The following is a 22,143-nucleotide window of genomic DNA, read 5'->3' on the forward strand; positions in this document are numbered from 1 at the left end:
TAGCTAGAAGTTGAAGATAATAAGGATGCCTTACTTGCAAGTGCTGAAATACCCTATCAGAAACGACCCAAGTCTTACAAAGCAAACGAATGGCCACAGCATGCAGTGATCTGGAAATTGCAATTATAATCAGAAACGGAATTTGAGTGCATGACTATGCATCTGCATGCACTTAAAGAAATTATTTACAAAATAACAGCAGCAACATTAAGATAATCACAAAACTAATAAGAATGTAAATTGAATTCTTGCACACAAGCTCTGACACAGGGTAGTACGTCAACTTTATATTCTTATCGTTTTCTAGCTACCATTGATTAGGAAGTGTAACAAAAAGCTTGAACTTTGAAGTTCTTAGTAGAAGAAATATAGGAATGAAAAGTACACAGAATGTTCATTAAAAATCGTTGTTAAGTTATCTTCCAACATAGTGTTGATGGTACAATATAATAGACTTACTGACCATCATAGGACACTAAAATAATGTATATCAAACAATCTTGATTGTATTCAGTAAGACACGAGAAGCAATAGAAGCAGAAAAGAAACTCCCTTGGGGAACATACACAAGAATAATCAAAAAGAAGATTGGTACCAATAAAAAAAATTTAAAAAAATAAAATTCAAGGAAGAGGTAAAAACCACAAGATAAACACTTGGGGGTATTAATCAACTCTTTGTTTCTGAAGGCATTTACATCAATAAAAACTTCCCAGTAATATAGATGCGGAAGTTTCCAGCAGCCCGCCTAAATTTCCAGTTCAGATTTGCAATCTTCTATTGAGAACAATTGGGGTCCCGTGAATTTTGAAGGAGTGAAATGCATGACACTCTTTTTGGAGTTAAGGGTAAGTGCCAATAAGCCACGCGCCCAATGGGCTCCCTCTACTTGTGATATGTAACTTGGATGCTTACTCTTCAGATTTCGTTGGGAAAACCATCTACCAGTATTGCCATGTGGCCTTAACTCCTATTTAAAGATTTCTTTCATTTTCGCTTTTTCAACTCTCTATTTACAGTTGTCTGTTTCTATGATGGAACATATTGCCAAAACTCATACAATTCTGAATTTTTTTTATCGGAATGTAAGTTTCTGATCAAAATGTGATTTTTTTTCTGAATCTAATTTGGCCACATGCTATTGATTTTGTGCGTATCATAAATCAACAATCACGCCTAAAAATTAAAAATCTTAGAAAATTCAAGTGATTGTATGATTGTTGATGCAGTAAATTTGACTTTATATCATAAATCAACAATCGATGCCATCAATTCTTCACTCCTCCCACCCTCTACGGAAATTCACATCCAGCATTTTCTTAGACAATCATACACATCTTGTGCCACAAGTGATACTTGATAATGAAATTATATCCATTACTTATGGTGGATTCATAGGTACCTTTAGTGGTGACGAGAAAAACTAATATGTGATGTACATTAGTTTCTTTACCAAAAGTGCAACAATTAAATTTAGATATGTTGACGAATATTTTCGAATCGACTCCATCCCGATCGAGCTCGACTGGACTCGATCATACTAGACTAATTCGATCGAATGCAGTCGAAGCGAAATTGGACCCCGACTTGTTGAAATTGAACTTTAATTTCATCAAATTAGCCTCATTTCATTTAAATTAAACTCAATTTAATTTAATTTAAATCAGATCAACTCAAATCGAACCCAATCGAGCCTCGTCAAGCCAAATTCGACGTAATTCGATGCTGATTCAAGATTAATTTTGCAAAATTGACTTGATCAGCCTTAATCGGACACGAATCGAATCAAATCGGTTAGAATCGAGTCCAAATTGGGCTCAAGATTAGCCCAATTGACTCTTCCAAATCAATCCCTGCATCCAATGGCTAGGATTTACCCTGATTTTCAAATTTTTTGGCCGTTATCCGTCAAATTTCGATTCCCGCGGGAGGCTACATCAGAGAGATCGTAGGGATCTCTTATCTCTTGCGGCAAAAGTCTCATCTTGTGGCAAAGACAATCGAGTAAGCATGGCGTCCCTTTGTGCGTGCTTGTCTGTCCCATATAGAGCGGGAGACGAAGGGGAGCCTCATTCGGCTCCCCCGTGCTTGTCCGTCCCGAACCAGATAGAAGAGAGAGAGATAGGGAAATTTCCATGCCCAGGCCCCCGTTCGCGTCCCCTTTGCGTGCGGAAACTTCCCCCGAACCCACCAGGGCTCTCGGCCGAGTCACCCAGGAGCTCCGCCTCCCTCACTTGCTGGATTTCCTGAAGTCGTGAGCTCCAATCCGCGGCCCTGGTCCGCTCTGAAGGCTTCGATTCCATCCAGGTTGGATTCTACGCGGCACTTCTCCCGGAGGAAGGTTTCTACCCCTTCCTTCTTCAACTCCGGCGAGTTCGTAGCGATTCCATCCAGGTTGGATTCTACGCGGCATTTCTCCCGGAGGAAGGTTTCTACCCCTTCCTTCTTCAACTCCGGCGAGTTCGTAGCGATTTGGAGGCTGTTGGAAGTTTCCGAACAACAAGGGAAGCCTTCAAAACCTCCCAAACAGCAGTTTGGAGGTTTGGGAACGCCTTGGACAGCAAAGGAAACCTCCAGAGCATCTTGGACAACAGCTCGGAGCTCGGATTGGAGCTTGGACAGCACTCGGAGCTTGGATTGGAGCGCTTGGACAGCCCGGGTAAAGTAAATTTTCAATAAATTAGGAAAAGCCCTAAGGCCCCCTAGCTGTGGTTGTATGGTTGACGTCCCCAAGCCTTAGGTCCTTAGAAAACTTCAATTTTTGCTCTCCCAAAATCCCTCATTGGCTCTCATCTTCGCAAAACAATGGAAACTTGGTGGTTTTCATTTGTTGGTTCTCATGTGAGAATCTGAGAGGATCAATCGAACACCTCTCAAATGCATGTTTTTGCATTGAGCTCAACACTTTCACCTATGTTCGAACCCTAGGGTTTGTTGTTATTCAAAGTCAAACTGAATGTTTAGCTTGCATATCCTCCCAAAAATTTCATGTCATATACATCCCTACTCAATGTTAATGTTGTGACAAAATTGACTTAGTGCATTTAACTTGCATTTGCTAGGATCGTTGTCATTTGAAACATGTGAAGCTCATGAATACATTCATTTAATCTCCAATGTTTATAAAACGAGTTTGTGATATCCAATGAAACCTCAGAGGTTCATATGCTATACTTAACTCCCCTTTTGGAATTATGTGAATAGATTCATGCTACTTTCAAGTCAAGGTGACTATACAAAGCGACAAGTAATCAGAGCATCTAGGGTTGTTCATAAACTTTCAATTCTTCTTTTTTTGTTTGCATGAATTTACTTTCAAAACACAGATCATAACAAGAATGATTTGTGACGTTGATGTAGACAAAGGGGGGGTCAACCCTAGTCCAAAATAAATCATATTTTGGCTTCCCTTGAGTCTAGTATCCTTGGTTCCTGGTTTGGGTGTAAACAGAGAGCTTTGGGGGGAGATTTATATGCTTTTTAATGTTTAGTTTTAAGTGTTAATTAAGTGTTTGTGTCCTTTTGTATTCCCCTTTCATACCTATAAATATGAGGGGTTATGTAATGTTTGAAGTGAAGTTGAATGATATTTGATTTTTGGAAAATCTGTTAACCTGCGGGTTGCTCGGAAATCCTGCGGGCTCTTTCCAACCTTCTTTTCTCATCCCCTCCGGAAATCCTGCGGGCTCTTTCCACCCTTTCTTCTCGGGCTTCTAATCTCTTCGTCTCTCCGCAAGTGCCACTCCACCTGTATCCTTCTTCTCAACAATGAAGCAACTTTAGGGTGTCTGTCGTGTTGTTTGTAAGTCGTCGTTGTAATTTCTTTTGTTTAATTTTATTTGAAATATAAGAGTTTGTTCTTTTCTTTTGTTGATTTTCTAGTCCCTTTTCTCGTCCTTTGTCCATTTCGTCTTTAGAAGTCCGTCGTGTCTTCTGTGGGCGAAGGGTATAGGCTCCCTATATCTTTTGCCCGCATCAGACGTATGTGTACGCACATGTGATGCAAGAAAAAAATTAGGACAACCTCAAATTTTGCAAGCAAAATAAAAAGCTTCCTAGGAAATAAAAAATTACATAAAATGCTAAAAATTAGACAAATTACAACTATTTATAAAATAAAGACGAATCTTACAAACTTATGAAAATAAAACGAACACCTTACAACTCTTGACGCTTACAAACACAAACATAAAAACCCCAAAATTGCATTTCCATTGCTTGAGAAGAAGGATACAAGTGGAGTCGAACTTGCAGGGAGAAGGAGGTAAGAAGCCAAGACGAATAGAAGGCATAGCTCGCAAGCTATCCTAAAAGAAGGAGAAGGGGATACATAGCTTGCAAGCTATCAAACAAAACCCACAAGTTTTCTTCCTAAAATTATCACCAAAGTCTCTCTTTTATGCCTCAAGACACCTTATATTTATAGGGGAAATGGGGGCAGCCAAATAGCCATCAACCTCCAACCAAACCAATCAGGTAAGGGAAGATAGAAAGCCACAATTCATTCCGGAATCAGCACATGAAAAGGAACAGGAAATCTGGGTAAAATAGCCACGAGAAAGCAGCCAGGGAACAAATCGAAAAGGCAGCACAAGAACCGGAACCAGCACCCAGCAAAGGGAGAAGGAACAGCTCAAGGGAAACAACACCAGGGGAGAACCGAAGGGGCAGAGGGAAGGGGAAAGGAAAAGGCAGCCAAGGGGAGAAGAGCCAAGGAGGCGGAAAGCAAAGAGCCAAAGCAAGGGGGATTGAACCAAATAATGACACTTTATGAGCTGAGTAAGTAGAAGAACCTCATTAATGAGCTGTATTTAGTAGAAACTTACAAAAATTAAAACCCAACTTGTTTTAAATCCCCCCCTCCCCCCTTGCCTGTATCAATTCTCCTCCGATTGAAAATGTTAATTTCCTGATGAGGTTGCTTTAATTTTCTTCCGACAAAGCGAAGGAGGCGCATCAAGCATTTTTTCTAATAGAAGACTCAACAAAACTTAAATCACTTGATAACAAGACTCACACAACAACTGTTACGACTCACCAAGACTCACTCGACAAACCCTCTTTGATACCAAATTGATGCAAGCAAAAATTAGGACAACCCCCTAATTTTTGCAAGCAAAATAAAAAGCTTCCTAGGAAATAGAAAATTACATAAAATACTAAAAATTAGACAAATTACAACTTTTATAAGATAAAGACGACTCTTACAAACTTATGGAAATAAAATAAACATCTTACAACTCTTGGCGCTTACAAACACAAACATAAGCAACCTAAAATTGCATTTCCATTGCTTGAGAAGAAGGATACAAGTGGAGTCGAACTTGCGGGGAGAAGGAGGAGGTAAGAAGCCAAGACGAAGAGAAGGCATAGCTCGCAATCTATCCTAGAAGAAGGAGAAGGGGATACATAGCTCGCAAGCTATCAAACAAAACCCACAGGTTTTCTTCCAAAAATTATCACCAAAAGTCTCTCTTTTATGTCTCAAGACACCTTATATTTATAGGGGAAATGGGGGCAGCCAAATAGCCATAAACCTCCAACCAAACCAACCAAGTAAGGGAAGATAGAAAGCCACAATTCATTCCAAAATCAGCACCTAAAAAGACACAAAAAATCTGGATAAAATAGCCACAGAACAAACTGAAAAGGCAGCATAGGAATCGTAACCAACACCCAGCAAAGGGAGAAGGAACAGCTCACGGGAAACAACACCAGGAGAGAACCGAAGGGGGCAGGGAAGGGGAAAGGAAAAGGCAGCCAAGGGGAGAAGAGCCAAGGAGGGGGAAACCAAAGAGCTAAAGCAAGAGGGATTGAACCAAATAATGACACTTTATGAGCTGAGTAAGTAGAAGAAGCTCATTAATAAGCTAATTTTAGTAGAAACTTACAAAAATTAAAACCTAATTTTTTTGACCCATTAAAACCCAATTTTTTTTCCCCCCCCCCCCCCCCTTGCCTACATCAGCATGTTGAAGTTTATGAACTTGAATAGTTGTTTTAGCAAGTGCTTGGGTATAAACTTAATCAACTTAGAAGCATTAAGTCATTGTGAGATCTATCATATATCTTTTAAGGTTTATGTTGCGGATCCCATAAATGACATTGTCGATTAAGTTTGTGTACAACACGTTGCAAAACGAATACCCTAGAACTTTATATGCCTGGGATTTTCAAAATCACAAAACATGTTTATAAAATTTATAAGTGCTTGTGAAGCAAGGATGGAAGTATTTTATGATCCTTACGGGCTTATAGATATACACCCGTCGTACATTGGAATTTGTTAAACATGTTTAGTAGAGTTTGCAAGTTAATCGGCCATACGCAACAACGAATGACTCGGATATTTGTCGGCATCCTAAAATGACAAGTCTATGCATGCATGCATTTCTAGGATTTCCTTGGACCATGTTAAAATTGATCTCTAGGGTCTATCTAGCTATTTATCAATGATGATTTCACCTATATACTTTTAAGATTTTCAAACCATATCAAATTTGATTTTAAATTTCCTATGAGTTATAGGAATTAATTCTCTCTCTCCATGATGAGTCCAAAACACTCAAATCAAAATAGGCAATCCTCTTTCAAATGCTCTTTCCTCTCATATGTGATGTTTTTGAGTTTCCTCAAGACTCCAAACACTTTATTACATGAACCAAGGGAACTTGGGAACAAGCCCTGAGTAACCCATCTTTTGTTTGTTGATACACAAAATCAACAAACAATCATCCATCTGATCCCTTCAAGTATGATGATTTGGAAACTCCCCAAAGTTCCAACACGTCATCATACGAAGATTTCGAAACTTAGAGTCAAATTCTAAGCTCCCTCTATCATTTGTTGAGATGCGACATCAACGAATGAATGCCCTCCCTAGGCCTAGAATCCTAATCTTAGCCTATCATGTTTGCCTAGCCTAACATAAGTAAATGACCTTGCATCGTCAAGTACAAAACTTGATGGTTGCCTTTCGATTTATGATTTCAAAACTACAAATCATCTCCTCAATTTGCTTGACTTTTAGAGCTTCCTCAAGCCTACAAAATGTCCCATTGTTTGACCCAAAACATGTTTTAGGAATTATCACTAACTCTTCTTATATCTTGTATTATAAAATTCTCCAAAATCCTAAATACATCTCCTCATAAGTTTTGGAGCTTGTAACCAAATTCCGAGTTCCTTCCAAGTGAGCGTCTCCTTCATGTGTGATATTTTGGAGCCCCCTTTAAAGTTCCAAATGTCCCATTGACTTGAACCATCAACACTTTAGAAACAAATCCTAAATTTCTTTTTCATTTGCTAATAACACAAAATTAGCAAATGATAATCCTTCTTCATGTGTGATACTTGAAATTTCCTCAAAATTCCAAGTGTTAAATGACTTTTTATAACCTTAGGATCAAAATTCTAGGTTTATTCTATCATGTTTGTTGAGTCAAAATTAATAAGAAATCATCTCTCCTCCTCAAGGTTACAAATATACCGTTGCATGGCTCTTAGCCTATCTTAGGAGCTATCACCAACCTCACCCACGCATGATATTGTGGATTTCCCTAAAAGGTCCTAAATACATCATGTTGTAGGCTCTTGAATTTGAGACCAAATCTCAAGTTCTTCCCTTTCATTTGCCTAGCCTCAAGTTAGATAAATGGAAACCTTTCTTTGGACATCAAACGCTCAAAGAATATTTATGGACCTTGTAACTCATAAGTAACATTTTCACCTTTCATTCTCCTTATACAAATTAGGATAGGAGAATGTATGTCTTTCTTTGAACATCCTTATATTCAATGAAGTCCACCACGATTTGTAGCTCCAAATTTACATGTCATCTTCTTGTATGTGCCCAACACAAGTTGAGTAGATGATTTCCTTCCCACTTTCTTACAAGCCAAAATTGTTGGAAATATTAAAGTCCTTAATCATCCTCCCAAACCCAAAATTGGGAGAATTTACATCTTCCACTTGAATATCAAACGTTCAAGGGATTTTCTCTCAACATGCAACCCATAAGTTGCTTGTTGTTTCTCCCTTTCTATAACTCAAATATTGTAGGAAGGTGCTCTCATTCTTCTAACTTAAATTAGGAGAGTGTACATTCTTCTTTGAATTTAAATGTTCAAAGAACTTCCAAGAGTTTGCAACTTCAAGTTGCATCTTTTCCTCTTTCATCCCTTTAACCCAAGTTGGAGGAATAAATCTCCTCTCTTCAACAAATTTCCATGAGTTGCAACTTCTAAGTTGCATTCCCTTCATAATCTTCTATAAGACGAAATTATAGGGGAACATTCAAGTCCTCCTTCATTCTCCTAAACCCCAAATTAGGAGAGTGTATCCCCTCTCCTTGTACACCAAAAGTTCAAAGAGCATTCAGAAGTTAACCCAAAGTTGCATTTTCTATTTTCCTAAAAAAAAATTGTAGGAATTCCTCTCATCCCACTAACTCAAATTAGATGGATGAATGTCCCCTTCTTTGAACACCAAATGTTCAAAGAAAATCTTCCACCATGCAACTTTCAAGTTGCATTTCCCCATTTCTTCTCTATAAATCAAATTTGTAGAGAAGTTTCCTTCTTTTTACAACTCAAAAGTTGTATAAAACTCTTATTCATTCAACTCATGTTGAGTGAATTAAACCTATGAAAGTCACATATTTGTTGAATCAAAATCAACAAGTAGTTCAATTCAAATCATTTATTTGTTAATCATTTATTTGTTGAACCAAATTAAACAAATAATTCCATATCAAACAAAAAAGTCAAAATACTAGCTTTCTTTCATTCTCCTAACCCAAACAAGGTTGATTCCTCTCTATGGATACCCAAGAAGTCCAAAGAATCCTTGATGTGTAGTCCAAACCTGCACATCATTCTCTTATGTTTGTTTAATCTAAATTTAGCAAACTAAATACTTATCATTGAACATAAAAGTTCTATGATAATTCCTCTTGATTTGTAGTCTTAAAGTTACAAATCCTCCACACCTATTTAGCTAAAATCAATAAGTGACTCACCTTTATTTGTCTAATCCAAATAAAGCAAATGAAACCCCACTCCTTGAATACAAAATTCAAGGAGACATCTTTTGGATTTGTAATCTCAAAGCTACTAATCTTCCCTCACTTCTATAGGTTCCAAATGCCTTAGAAGATGTCCCATCCTAGCCCAAAAGCTATAGGTTCTCTCCCCTCTAACTCCAAAGTTGTAATAGATTTCCTCCTCCTTTAGCTCCAAAAGTTAAAGGGAGTTATCCAATATTTAGACCAAAAGCTAAATGTTGAATTCCTACATTCTCCTTTATAGCTCCAAAAGTTAGGGAGAATCTTCCAACACTTAGCTCAAAAGCTATGTGTTAGACACCCTCTCCCCCACTTCTTTAGCCTGAAAGCTAAAAGAAGCATCATTTCTCCTCTTATCTCCAAAAGCTATGGAGGATCTTCCAACATTTAGCCCAAAGCTATATGTTGGACACCCTTTCCTTAGATCCAAACTTTAAGTGAAACACCCTTAGTGTGACATACCACACAAACCTCACACACTTAGGTGCACAACCCCCTAGGTATGCTAGGACTAGGATTTTTTTTTTTTTGCGCATATAGTTGATGATTTGGTATGATTTCCCTTTTGGATTGTCTGTGTTGTAGGCACTTGCCCTTAAGTGGTTAGTGTATAAATACATATAATTTTCGTGTAGGTGACAATGTCCAAAGGGGCGGCGCTCATAAGTAATATAAATGCTTGCATGACAGGTACTGCTTAAACACCCCCCCTCCCCCCCAAGGTGATGTGGCCAATAAGGTAGAAGCAGGTGTTTGGCACTCTAAGTGCTAGGAAAATTTTGGATGTGATATGATTAAAATATAAACTATCTTCTAACTCTATTTTGTATACTTTAGTCTTTTACATTTCTATCATGTATTTGATTAAATCTACAATGTAAAATTTGTGGGATTTACACTAGAAGGAAAGGTGGATCGAGGAAAGATGTACCCCTTTTGAGGTGAAGCCCAAAGATCTATTTGAAAGTTAAAGCTTGAAGACCCCCACAAGTAGAGTTTGTAATATATTAACTGGGTTGTATAATGGAAAGCAACTCGGCTACTAAAATTGTTTATAATAATTGGGACATTACTAGCACTTCTATTTCGGTTGATTTACATGTATATATTGTTTGTTTATGGGGTGCGCAATAGAACAACATATTTTTCCTAGATTTCTTCTATTATTTTATTTGGGAGTGGCCTGGACTTTGAAGCGATAGGCTCTTAGGACAAAATAAAATTTTTATCATTTAAAATTTAAATAAATTAAAATCAATATAGGCTCAACGATTTTCTAGCAAAAGAAATTTGCATGGCTCCCTTTCAAGGAGCCAAGTTTTCAATAATTTAAATTGAGCATGCATAGCCCAAATGTGTCTCATGTAAAAAAGCACTAACTTGAGGACTAAATAACAAAAAGTATGCATTCTGCATACCCTGCATAACTAAGTATTTTGGCCTTAAAGCCAAGTTGTAAGTCCTACCTTCCTAAACAAGATAGTCTCTCTACTCCACATTTGCATTGAGACCGGATAACATGATTTTAAAATCGATTAGGCGGATTTAGCTGGTAGCCTTTTCAAGGCAGGACAATAAATCCAAAGGTCGAGCAGGCTATGTCTTATGTGAGGTGTAGTTTGAAAATCCCTTTGCACTTCGTTAGACTTAGGTTTGAGGTACTACCCCTCAGTAGGTCCTCACCTTAGTTTTAGGATCCAAGACATTGGTTGATTATGATCACCCTCTAAGCCCCCACTTTCTGGGCAGTTCCTCCAAAATATGTTATTGGAATGTAAGCCCCAACCTTCTAATGAAAATGTCAACTTAAATAAAAAATTAGAGTTCAAAAATGAAAAGCCCAACAAAGGATAGTCCGAGCACCTCTGAGATTTCTCAAAATCAAGTCCTACTTCACCTCCTTTGGCTCTCATTTCAAAATATGATTCTATGTTGATCATTTCTTCTTTGAAACTCCTAAAGGTCAAAACCCTTTAAACAAGATTTTCAAAGATTTTCAAAAATCAAACTTTAGTCAATATCTAAATGACTTTCAAAATAAGAAAACCACTAGTTTAATCAAAAGTCTTCTCAAGTACCAAAGCTTGAAAAGCAATTAACTATAGGGGCAAGCCCCTATGAGACGTCTGTACTCCAGAAATAAATAAATCACATACAACCAAACATTGAATAGAAGAATCTCTGTTAAAATTGTAAATTTTATAATTGAGTCTATAAGGAAATGATATTTTTACCCTCCGAGGTAATATATCATCATTCTTATGCCGTACTCGATCATAAAGTATGCAATCCGTTCGATGATAACAAAAATTCTCTAACAAGATATGCTTAGCAGATATTAGCTAAACAATTTGTCAAAGCAGAATCTTTTTCCATGCATTTAGCTTAAAGTGGAAATCCTCTGTTGCCCACTACATTCCATTCAGGATTTGCAATATTCTATTTAGGACTTCATGTAATATAGCAACATGCTCCTTGCGTATTTGTAATTACTGCTTTTGTGCCTGGATTGTTTGATTTGACCAGCCACTTAACATTTCGTAACTTGCATAACTTCTAGTTTGCAGTTTTCATCAATATATTACATAAATTCAACGATTCTTATCTGTTGCAAGAAATGGGTTTTGACCCCATCTTCTACTAGGATATGCCCCAGATTTCTATTGATATTCGACAGTAAGATAATAATATTAACATGGACATTGGTTCTTCGTTCAACTTTCTCGGCTCTAATGAGATGTTACATAGTAGAGAAGGATTCTATATTTGCAATTGGTGAATCAAATTTTCTCCATATAGTCATGCTAAAAAGAATCCTCATATGTCTAAAGCAGCTCCACTGCCTTATAAATATAGAACTTATGGCTGTTAAAAAGGTTCCTAATACATATAAAAAACTAACATTAATAGTCTACTGAATAATATTGCTTCCATTTTGCATAAGTACTAATTGGATGTGATTGTTTCTAGCATGTTGCAATTGGAGATAGCCTATTTCTGTTGGAAGTTATCTTCTTGTAATAGTGCAAGGCTTGAATTGTAATTCGGTGATTTCTTTCCTGTGCTCTTTTCATATTCTTTAATTTTAGTTGTGATTTGCATGTGTGATTAAATATTGTCAAGGGTAAAACAATCTAAATTTTTTTCATAGAGTGAGTTTAAGATCAAACATACGACTCTTTTATGATCCGTAATATCCATACAGGATTTATGTTAAACAATGCTTAAATAATCATTTGTCAAGATTCTTGCAAATTTTTTAATATAAACTAAAGGGACAATTAACTTTCTATAAAAGTTCATTGCGTGCAAATTTGACCTTGCTCGCCAAATTTTGTGAATCTCATCTAAGATCTGTATCAAAAAAAAATCATAGACCCTAAGATGTTTAGATCAACTACATAACTAAATGATGATGAATATTCCTTTTTTGGCTTTATAAACTATACACCAAATCCTTTGGAAATTTTTTAATACAAATCTAAACAAAAAAGAAAAAATGATGCATCATAAGTCTAAAAACTTAGCACATTTGGAAACCAGATATATAACAAAGAAATAGGACAAACCTATGAAGCACGTACACCTACACATGAACACAAACACAACGAACACTGCGACACAACATAACAATAAAAAATAAGACACAACATGCCATGGACAGAGTTATAGTTTATAAATGATAAATATAAAATATATAATTTCTACTATTATCTATTATAAGGAATCACAAGATAAGGTATAATATCATAAAAGAAACTTTATAATGCTAAAAAAATAATTACATTTAATATAATAAAAATTTTACTCAATAAAATGTAGTATTAATTATTAAAAAATGCATAATTTCAACTTTTTTATAAACATAAACTATTCATCCAAGCCTAATATGGTACGAAATACAGAAACTTCTAAATGCCTTCCGCATCAATGCTGATATGGGCACGCCTTCGACATGTGTCTGAAATTGAGTCAAAGTTATTTAAGTGTGAAACACAATCCCGAAATAGGTAGAAACTGTTTGGAAATGGTTTGCACAAGGGCCCATAGGTAGAAACAATATTTGAGCTTTTGTCAAAAGCGCCTATCTACATTGCCAATTAGTAATGAGTTGGGATCCTATTCCCAACCGTCCCGTAACACTTTGATCCAACGGCCAGGATTGGAATCCGTGGGAGACTCACCTGGATCACGCCAATCTCTGTTAAATCCCAACCGTCCCTTGACACTTGATCCCACTGCCAGAAAAGGAATCCTTGGGAGGCTCACCTGGATCATGCCGATCTCCTTCCATATTTGAGTGGCAGATTTAGGAAGGACCCTATTAGTACAATTATGCATTATTCTCTAATTATTTGTTTCCTTATTAACATATCTTGTATAGATTTATAAAAATGGATAGTTTTGTGTAATAAAATTAAGCATTTTTCCTCTCCAATTATCTGAAATTTAACATATTCAATAAAGTAAAATGCAAAAATTAGGTGATTTTTAGTTAGTTATTTAGTTTTTTCCAATTTGATGAAAGATACTAAGAATACATAGATTAACTACAAATACAACATGAATGACACATGATAATGTTAATGAGCCCTACAAATATGCATAAAACATGTATAAAATATATTGTAACACTTTGATGTCATATTAGGCTTGGATGAAAAGTTTGTGTTGATGATAAGTTGACTTTTCACTATTTTGTGTCATAATGAATAATTCATTTGACTGAGTAATATTTTATTGTATTAAATGTATTTTTGTTTTTATTAATCTTATGATGCCTCAGTAGAAAATAATAAAAATTATATAACATTGAATCTATGGCATGTCGTGTCCAACTTTTTGTAGCTAAGTCATATCGTATCATATCCTCGTGTCCATATATGTGCTTCATAGCTAACACGTCATGTATAGTAATGTTTTATAAATGTTGTATGACATGTATAATAATGTTTTTTATAAATTTTGTATGTACTCATCTATGTATTCTTAATATACTTCAATAAACTGGAGAAACTAAATCATAAAATAAAAATCACTTAGAACTTTTTTATTTTACTTTATAAGATAAAATGGATAAACTCCTTTGCCAGTAGCTCAAATATTGCCTTCATATCATGTCCCACCCTATTCGTGAACTTTTTCTCTAAGTAGTTTCAACAATAGAACCATTGCCAATGATCCCACGTTTCGGTAACCCATGCTTTATGAAGTTTTAAGACAAAGTTCTAAAAATTTGACAGGTTTACATTTACCACATCAACCAAATTAACAGCAGTTTAACAGGCGGATTTTGGAATTTGTAAGAAGTTTAACCGCCACAAAACGTGAAAAGGAATAATGTGATCACCCATCTGAGACATGAATATGGCTTTAATCAAAAAAATTTTAGCATGAACGACAGAATATTAGTTTTGCTCAATCATTAGTCAATATGATGCGTACTAAAGATTCTGATAGGAAAACTCGTGGTTAAGAGTTTCAGCCAAGTCAAATAAATAGTAATTGCTCAGCTATAAGTCATACAACAAATGTACAATAATTTTCACCATGGTGCGTACAGTTTTGCATTTTTATGAAGCATAGGTAAAATTGTCTGCACAATAATTTTCACCATGGCAGAGTTAGAAGCCAGAGATGGAAGCACTTCCAGAAGATTGAGCTGCAAATAGGAAATGGTATAGAATATGTATAAGCAAATCAAATAAATTGTCTTGACTAAAATAAAGGAAACTAGATTCAGAATAAACGCTAGACGCCAACATTCTTGCTTCTAAAGAGAAGAAAATAAATGAAGATTAAAGAAAAGAAAAAGGATAATAAATTTTCAATGTTACATCAAAAATTAGAGAAAGAACAATAGGGTGTAAAAATTTTTAGCGTCAATTCAAACTTCATGCATGAATATTATCCGCTTATGTACAGCATTCAGAGACTGGTACCCTGGCAGTTACAGGGCAGAGGGATGTAATGAACACCGCAGCAAGAGACTGAACATCAGTAAAACATTTTTTCGCAGATAATGACATCTACAAGAACAGCGACTGCCACGGTAATAGAGCTTTCAATGGTCAATATTTCTAAGAAAATTGTCAAGGTAATAGATCTTGCCATGGAAAATAGTAGTAAGGTTAACAACTATGGTGCTGTGAATCAAAAACAGCAACTGAGTTTGTCAACTCATAAGACAATGCAATGGCAACACGAAATCCCAGTTATCTTCATAATGAAGTTTATAATAGTCATAGCATCATTTATTATCTAATTGTTGACTAAATAACTATTGTATTTCTTGGCACCTTGTACCCTTTCACCTTGAGTGTGAAAATTCATTCTAGAAAAGGAGTAGAATAACTTTGGAGAAATGAATCAAATTGATCCCCTAACTTTTTCTGAAGAAAAAAATAGTCATAGACTAAATACCAATTTGATCACTTCACTTTTTAAATAGAGACCAAATTAGTACTTCCATGAGATCATTTAGATCCCTGATTAAAACGTAAAGGGGGCAAAATGGCACTTTTAAATAGTCAAGCCTTTGTGTTAGGAGACCATTTTGATCCTTATCTCACTAGCTTGGATTCATTTCTTTTTTCATTAGATTTTAAGAAATAATAAAAAGAGCATAACATACAAGTATTTTTGAAGAATTTCTCTCAAATTTCAATAGAATATTAATATAGAAGAGAGCAGCTTGAAACATTGTCATGCCCAGTTTAGGGTTCTGAACACCAAGGGCAACGAGGGGATCAACTGCAGATGTGTCAAAAGCAGGAGATATAACTAAACTGTAAGCTATTGAGCCTAGCAATATATTCACCCCTGCAAGAAATTAAACTGATGGCATTAATTCAAAGTATACCTGACAAGCTCAAACAGATATTGAAAGATGAAAACTGCAGTAGCTGGTCCTTGAAACATGTTCAATTTCAAATCAATAAAAGCTGTCATACTAAAAAATATGAGAAGCACACCTTCATAATGGCTTTCTGATGATTGAGGAAATGTAGTTTTCTCCCTCTCAATAGTTAATAGATGCTCCCTTAACCATGACGTCCAGTATAATGGTCCACAGTATTTTTCATTGTCACAAGTGATCTTATCACTAGTAAACAAAAAGAAATAGGAACTATATGGCAATTGTTGGCCCTGAAAATTAAAATGCCAAATAAAGAGCCAAAATGAAAGTGTTTCAAAAGATATAGAAAACATTCCAGTAATATAAAGATATTTTGCAAAACATTAAATGCAGCAAGCACGAACATCAACATGCCGAGAAAACTGCATATCAATTTAACCACAACAAATAAAACTTGAAGTTGACAAGAAAATCCATGTTTAACATCCAAAGATAATGATTGAAAATTGTAAAGAAAAAAGGAAAAAAATTCAAGCATCTAATGGATACCCATAAGATGCTTAGGTGGATGAGTGGCTTCACTCTTATAGATAGAATGCGAAACGAATATATAAGTGAAAAGGTTGAAGCAGCTTCATTGTCAGATAAGATTAGAGAGAGCCGCCTTAGATGATTTGGTCACATAAAATGTCGACCTTCTAATGACGCGGTTAGGAGAGTAGATGTTTTAAATTTAGCCTAAGTTAAGAATGGTAGACGTAGGCCTAAAAAGACTTCATTAAAAAATATTAAAAATGATATTTTTTTTATTAGATTTAAATGAGAGTTTGACTCTTAACAAGACACAATAGATAAAAAGGATTCATGTAGCCGACCTCACAGTGGAAGATAAAGGCTTAATGATATTGTTGCATAATCTTATGGATACCCATAAACCAATACCTACCATTTTGATGTATATTAACTTTTCAATTTCTACGACTAAAAATTGGCTCAGAATTCTACCAAGACAAAATCTTAGCAATTCAATATAAACTTTTGACCTAAGCCATTAATGTGCTCTACTCAATCAATTAATTGAATAAAAAAAAACTCTTAACAGAATATTTTTGTTTTAATAGCCATCGAAAAATAATATTGAGTAAATCCTAGACATTTTTTAAGTTACATTTTCCCATTACCCTGATTAAATAATTGATAACTTCCATTATGACCATCCCAATAGATGCTCAGCTTCCAATCACCTATTTCAATGGCACTTTAAATGATGCTTAATGAAAGAGCACATAAAATATGGTGCATGCACATCAAGGGGTTTACCTGTCTTAAGGCCGGTCCAGTTCATCCTGAAAATCGTTTATGTATCAAGCGAGACTTAATAGGCCAAAATCGTCGGTTCAACTAGTTAACCGATAAACCATTTTTGATTCCCTTGAAACCGGCCGATTCAATTTCTTAATTATTTAAATAATTTGATACATTAAAAATAAAATAATAAATAATATTTGTAATTTAACAAATTCATTTAAATTTAAAATGCCTAATTTAAAAAAAATGAACTAAATATTTCATATGGCTTCATTACTCCAAGTGAGTTCTTACCTCATCTAAACTCAAAAAGCAACATAAAAATTATCAAAGGGAAGTTTTCAAGTGATGTGGGACTAAATAAGTTGAAGTTCTTACTTCTTAAGTTTACAACATATACTATATATTTTAAAACAGATTTTTAAAATCAACTTTTTCTGATGGAATTACGTGTTCCAATTCGACCTTGGTCAAGCAATTTAACCCTGAACCTCTCCTTCTGGTTCTATGTCCGATCAAGATTTCACAACATTACGCAAGTCTTTGTGATGAACCTAATTGGGGAAAGAAATGGCTTAGTGATGACCTTTATTATCATGAGAAAATAGGATGTTTTGAATATTAGATTAATATAACTGATTAGATGAGCCCAAGGAATTTGAAAAACAAGTTAGCTTAGGATGAAATCCAACAAGTTGAGTGCTTTGGGATGCTGATTGTCTTAGTATAGGTTTTATGGTCTTCCAACGAGGTAGATGTTATATATTTAATAAAGAAAATGTTATAATTTTCTTTTTTTTGAAAATTTGGCAACCTCCCAGCATCCCCTCCCCGCAAGAGGAGGTAGGGAGGGCATTTGCCCTTTCAATCCGCCCAACCGAATGAAAAAGTTGATGGCTGAGCCGCTGAGGGCTGCAGGATGCTGATTGGTCTGAGTATGAGTCTTCAAGTCTTTCAATTTGCGATTGCAGCACCTGTTTTTTTTTTTTATTATTATAAATTTTTATATGTATTCAAATATCCCTCTCCACACTTATATAAGTATTCAAACAACGGAGTGTCTACGAATACGTAGTAGTGGGATTTGGTGTAGGAGGCAGACCCTATTGTAGATTGTGCATGGTGATCAGGCTAAAGTGCAAACAGGTTATGCAGTCGGATAGGCCGCACGGGACGATCTCAAGTGGAGCGGAGGCATAGGTGTTGGCGGACGAGAGGTACTCGCCCAAGTTTGTTCTCGAGCGAGACAGATGAGAGGCGAACTGAATAGCATGGTTCGTGCAAGTGTCACAGGCGGGTTGACGTTGAGGGTTGGTGCCGCGGTTCGATCACGGGCGGAAGGAGATGCGGACTCGTGTCACAGTTTGGTTGTGAGCAGGTCACAGGAGAACGGGCTGAGATCAGGTCTCGCGGGATCGAAGGTCGCGTAGATGAGTGGAGACAGGAGCGTGGATGAGTGTTCAAGCTGAGGGCATGAGCCAAGGCTGAAGTGAGATCGAGCCCTAGAAACAATGCATGCGCAGGAGGTGTCAAAGTCGATGTCTTGCTAAGGACGAAGGAGGCTGAACCGTGAGCGGGATTGGATTGTGCTTATGTTCTTCAGGACGGAATGAGTGTCAACTATGCTTGCCTCCTTCAACTGAACTTATTTGACGTCTTTTTTGTTTTGTAAAATTGTAAGGCCGCGTCGCTTAAATGAAACAAAGTGTCTCTTTCATTATTATTATTTTTATTATTTCAACAGATACTTTTAAAACTATAATGTAAGCACAATGAGGGAGACAACCCAACACAAAGGAGTTTATGTATCTCAAAAAAAAACATCTATTCTTGAGACGGCCATCTTTGATGTAGGATAACATAAGTGATTAGACTCCAACTAAATAGTTTTAATTAGATATCATTCTTTCTTTTTTTAAGACTTCAAATCTTTTAAATTTCCATTTTTAACCATATTCGCAAAAAGAATTTCATATAAATAAAGGGGAATTCTTATTTATATATTAGGATCCCATGAAACCCTTGCCCTCATTTCTAGGAGAATATGTGGATTCCATGGATCCTAGCTCTAGGTCCAGAAAATAATAAAATCTTAACGCGTGGATTGCCCTCGTCAAGGAAGAGCTGTCTTGTCAGCCCGACCGACCCACCCCGCCCAAAGAAAGGTAAAAAAGTTGAAAATGATGGAAATTTTTCACTTTTTAAGCATCTATTTAGTTCTCAACTTCCGACATTCACTATTCTCCAAAGCTCTAGCATTCGCTTCACCTTGGAACTTCCGGAATTCAATCAGTTTTTATCTACACAAATGACTTCACAATCAAAAAAGGTTAGTTAATTGTTTACTTGTCTTGATAACTGCATATGAACTGTGTTTTTAGTTCTGCATTTTTATTGTGTACTTAAAAAATTTTTGTATTTAGCTAGTTCCTCTTCGATTTTTTTAGGATTTAGGGTTTGTATTCTGTAAAACTGCATGTTGGCTACTGCTAGTTAGGGTTCTTCGTAGTTTCTATGTATGAACTATTTTTATAATTCTGCATTTTTATTGCTTAACAAATTTATATGTTTAGCTTGTTCCTTATCAACTCTATTTAGGGTTTAGGATTTAGGATTTGTCTTCTTCTTTAAAATTACATGTTGGTTGCTTCTAATTAACGTTTTAGGAATTTCTGTCCATTTTCTGTGTGTATCTTCAGAGTATTTTCTTCATATTTTCTGTGTATTTTATGCGTATCTTCTACATATCTTCTGTGTATTTTCTGCGTATTTTTTACCTATCTTCTAAGTATCTTCTATGTATGTTGTGTATATTTTCTGCAAATCTTCTGTGTATCTCCTACATATTGTATGTATATCTTCTGTGTATTTTATGTCTATCTTCTGCTTATTTTTTGCTTATCTTATGTTTTTATTTATAAAATTTTTTAGGAATATATTCAGCCTCTCACTTTTTGATGCTATGTATCAACCTTCCAAACAATCTATGATTCTTTCATGGAGAAAATACACCCTGATGTGGAGGAAACCTTGAAGAGATTTGTTACTTTGAGAGGAACGAGAAGGGAAAAGCATGAATTTTATTATGCAATCTACTCCCTATTTATAGATCTATACAAGGTGTATTGATAAGGAAACAAATAACTCTAGAATAATGAGAATACAATCATTCCTAAATCAATAAATCAACTATGGAAAGAATTAATGTGATCCAGGCGGTCTTCCCATAGATTACTGTTCACAGCCGTGGATTCTCTTTGGATCGTGAGGTTGAGATTTAACACTCCCCCTCAAGCTGGGAAATATGAATCTGTCATCCCCAGCTTGTCAATCATTTGAAGAAAGGCAGAACTGTCCAATCCTTTAGTAAGAATATCTGCAAGTTGATCCTTTAATGATACATAGTCGACACTTACTAGACCACTGTCTAATTTTTCTTAAATAAAATGTCTGTCCACTTCTGTGCCCTTGGTCCTGTCGTGCTGGACTGGATTGTGGGCTATGCTGATTGCTGATTTGTTGTCACAATGTAGCTTCATGGGCTCATCCCACTTAACCTTTAAGTCTTCTAGGATTATTTTGATCCATAGTAGCTCACATATTACCAAGGTCATAGCTCAATATTCTGCTTCTGCATTGGATCTTGCCACCACATTATGTTTCTTGCTTCTCCATGTAACTAAGTTACCTCCAAGAAATGTGCAACACCGAGAGGTAGATCTTTTATCTACCGGTGATCCTGCGTAGTCAGCATCCGTGTATACTTCTAGGGTTATTCCACGATCTCTCTTAAAGATAATTCCTTTTCCTGGTCTTCCTTTAAGGTAGTCCAATATCCTGTCTACCACTTGCATGTGAATCTACTTTAGATTCTGCATAAACTGACTGACCATACTTATAGCAAATGCTATGTCTGGTCTAGTGTGGGAGAGGTAGATCAATTTCCCTACAAGTCTCTGGTAGGCCCCTTTATCTACATCTGGATCTTCTTTAGCTTCCCCCAGTTTAAGATTAGGTTCTACTAGTGTCGGTGCTGGTTTACAAGCTAGTTTACTTGTTTCTTTTAGAAGATCTTTGATATATTTCTGTTGTGAAATAAAGATTCCTTTGCTGGAGTGAGCTACTTCAATTCCGAGGAAGTATTTTAGTCTACCAAGTTCTTTGATGTCAAATTCCTTAGTAAGACTTTTCCTTAAACTGGTTTTCTCCTCTTCATTATTTCCAGTCAAAATAATATCATCAACATACACTAATAATATTGTGACTCCCCCTGAGTCTGAGTGTTTGAAGAATAATGTATGATCCCCTTGGCTCTGTCGATACCCATTCAGGAGAATGAATTTAGAGAACCTTCCGAACCAAGCCCTTGGTGATTGTATGAGCCCATATAGAGCTTTTTTCAATTTGCACACCTTGTTACCTTCAGATTTTTCTTTAAACCCTGATGATATTTCCATAAATATCTCTTCTTCTAAATCCCAATGTAGGAATGCATTTTTCGCATCCAATTATTCCAGATATAAGTTGTACTTAGCTGCTAGTGAGTAGTATTCGGACAGTATTCATTTTGGCTACAGGCACAAACGTTTCTTGGTAGTCAATGCCATATGTTTGAGTGAACCCTTTTTCCACCAGTCTTGCCTTATATCTCTCTAGTGTACCATCAGGTTTGTATTTCACTGAGAACACCCATTTGCAGCCGACAGATTTTTTCCCTATTGATAAATTGACAATCTCCCAAGTTTTATTCTTCTCCAGGGCCTGCATTTCATCCTTCATGGCATTTTTTCAATTTTTATCAGATAAGGCCTCAGAAACATCTTTAGGAATATGGATATCTTCTAATGTAACAAGGAAATTTTTGTGTGACGATGAGAAGTTGAAGGATATAGAGTTGTTTATAGGGTATAAG

At 35.9% G+C, this 22,143-nt stretch overlaps 1 protein-coding gene across 2 annotated transcripts in view; it reads right to left on the minus strand.

Annotated features, from left to right (window-relative positions):
- LOC110097170 (protein RST1) overlaps positions 1-22,143 on the minus strand; it is a gene marked incomplete at its 3' end in the record, with an annotated part of 86,770 nt that overhangs the window by 35,855 nt on the left and 28,772 nt on the right. Inside the window, 4 exon segments of one of the 2 annotated variants that reach the window (XM_028698880.1) lie at positions 35-110; positions 14,626-14,726; positions 15,699-15,886; positions 16,039-16,213. In XM_028698880.1, coding sequence (XP_028554713.1) covers positions 35-110; positions 14,626-14,726; positions 15,699-15,886; positions 16,039-16,213 — 540 coding nt within the window. 2 annotated transcript variants of the gene reach the window in all.

The sequence above is a fragment of the Dendrobium catenatum genome, unplaced genomic scaffold (assembly GCF_001605985.2).
Source record: "Dendrobium catenatum unplaced genomic scaffold, ASM160598v2 fragScaff_scaffold_1172, whole genome shotgun sequence".
NCBI lineage: Eukaryota > Viridiplantae > Streptophyta > Magnoliopsida > Asparagales > Orchidaceae > Dendrobium > Dendrobium catenatum.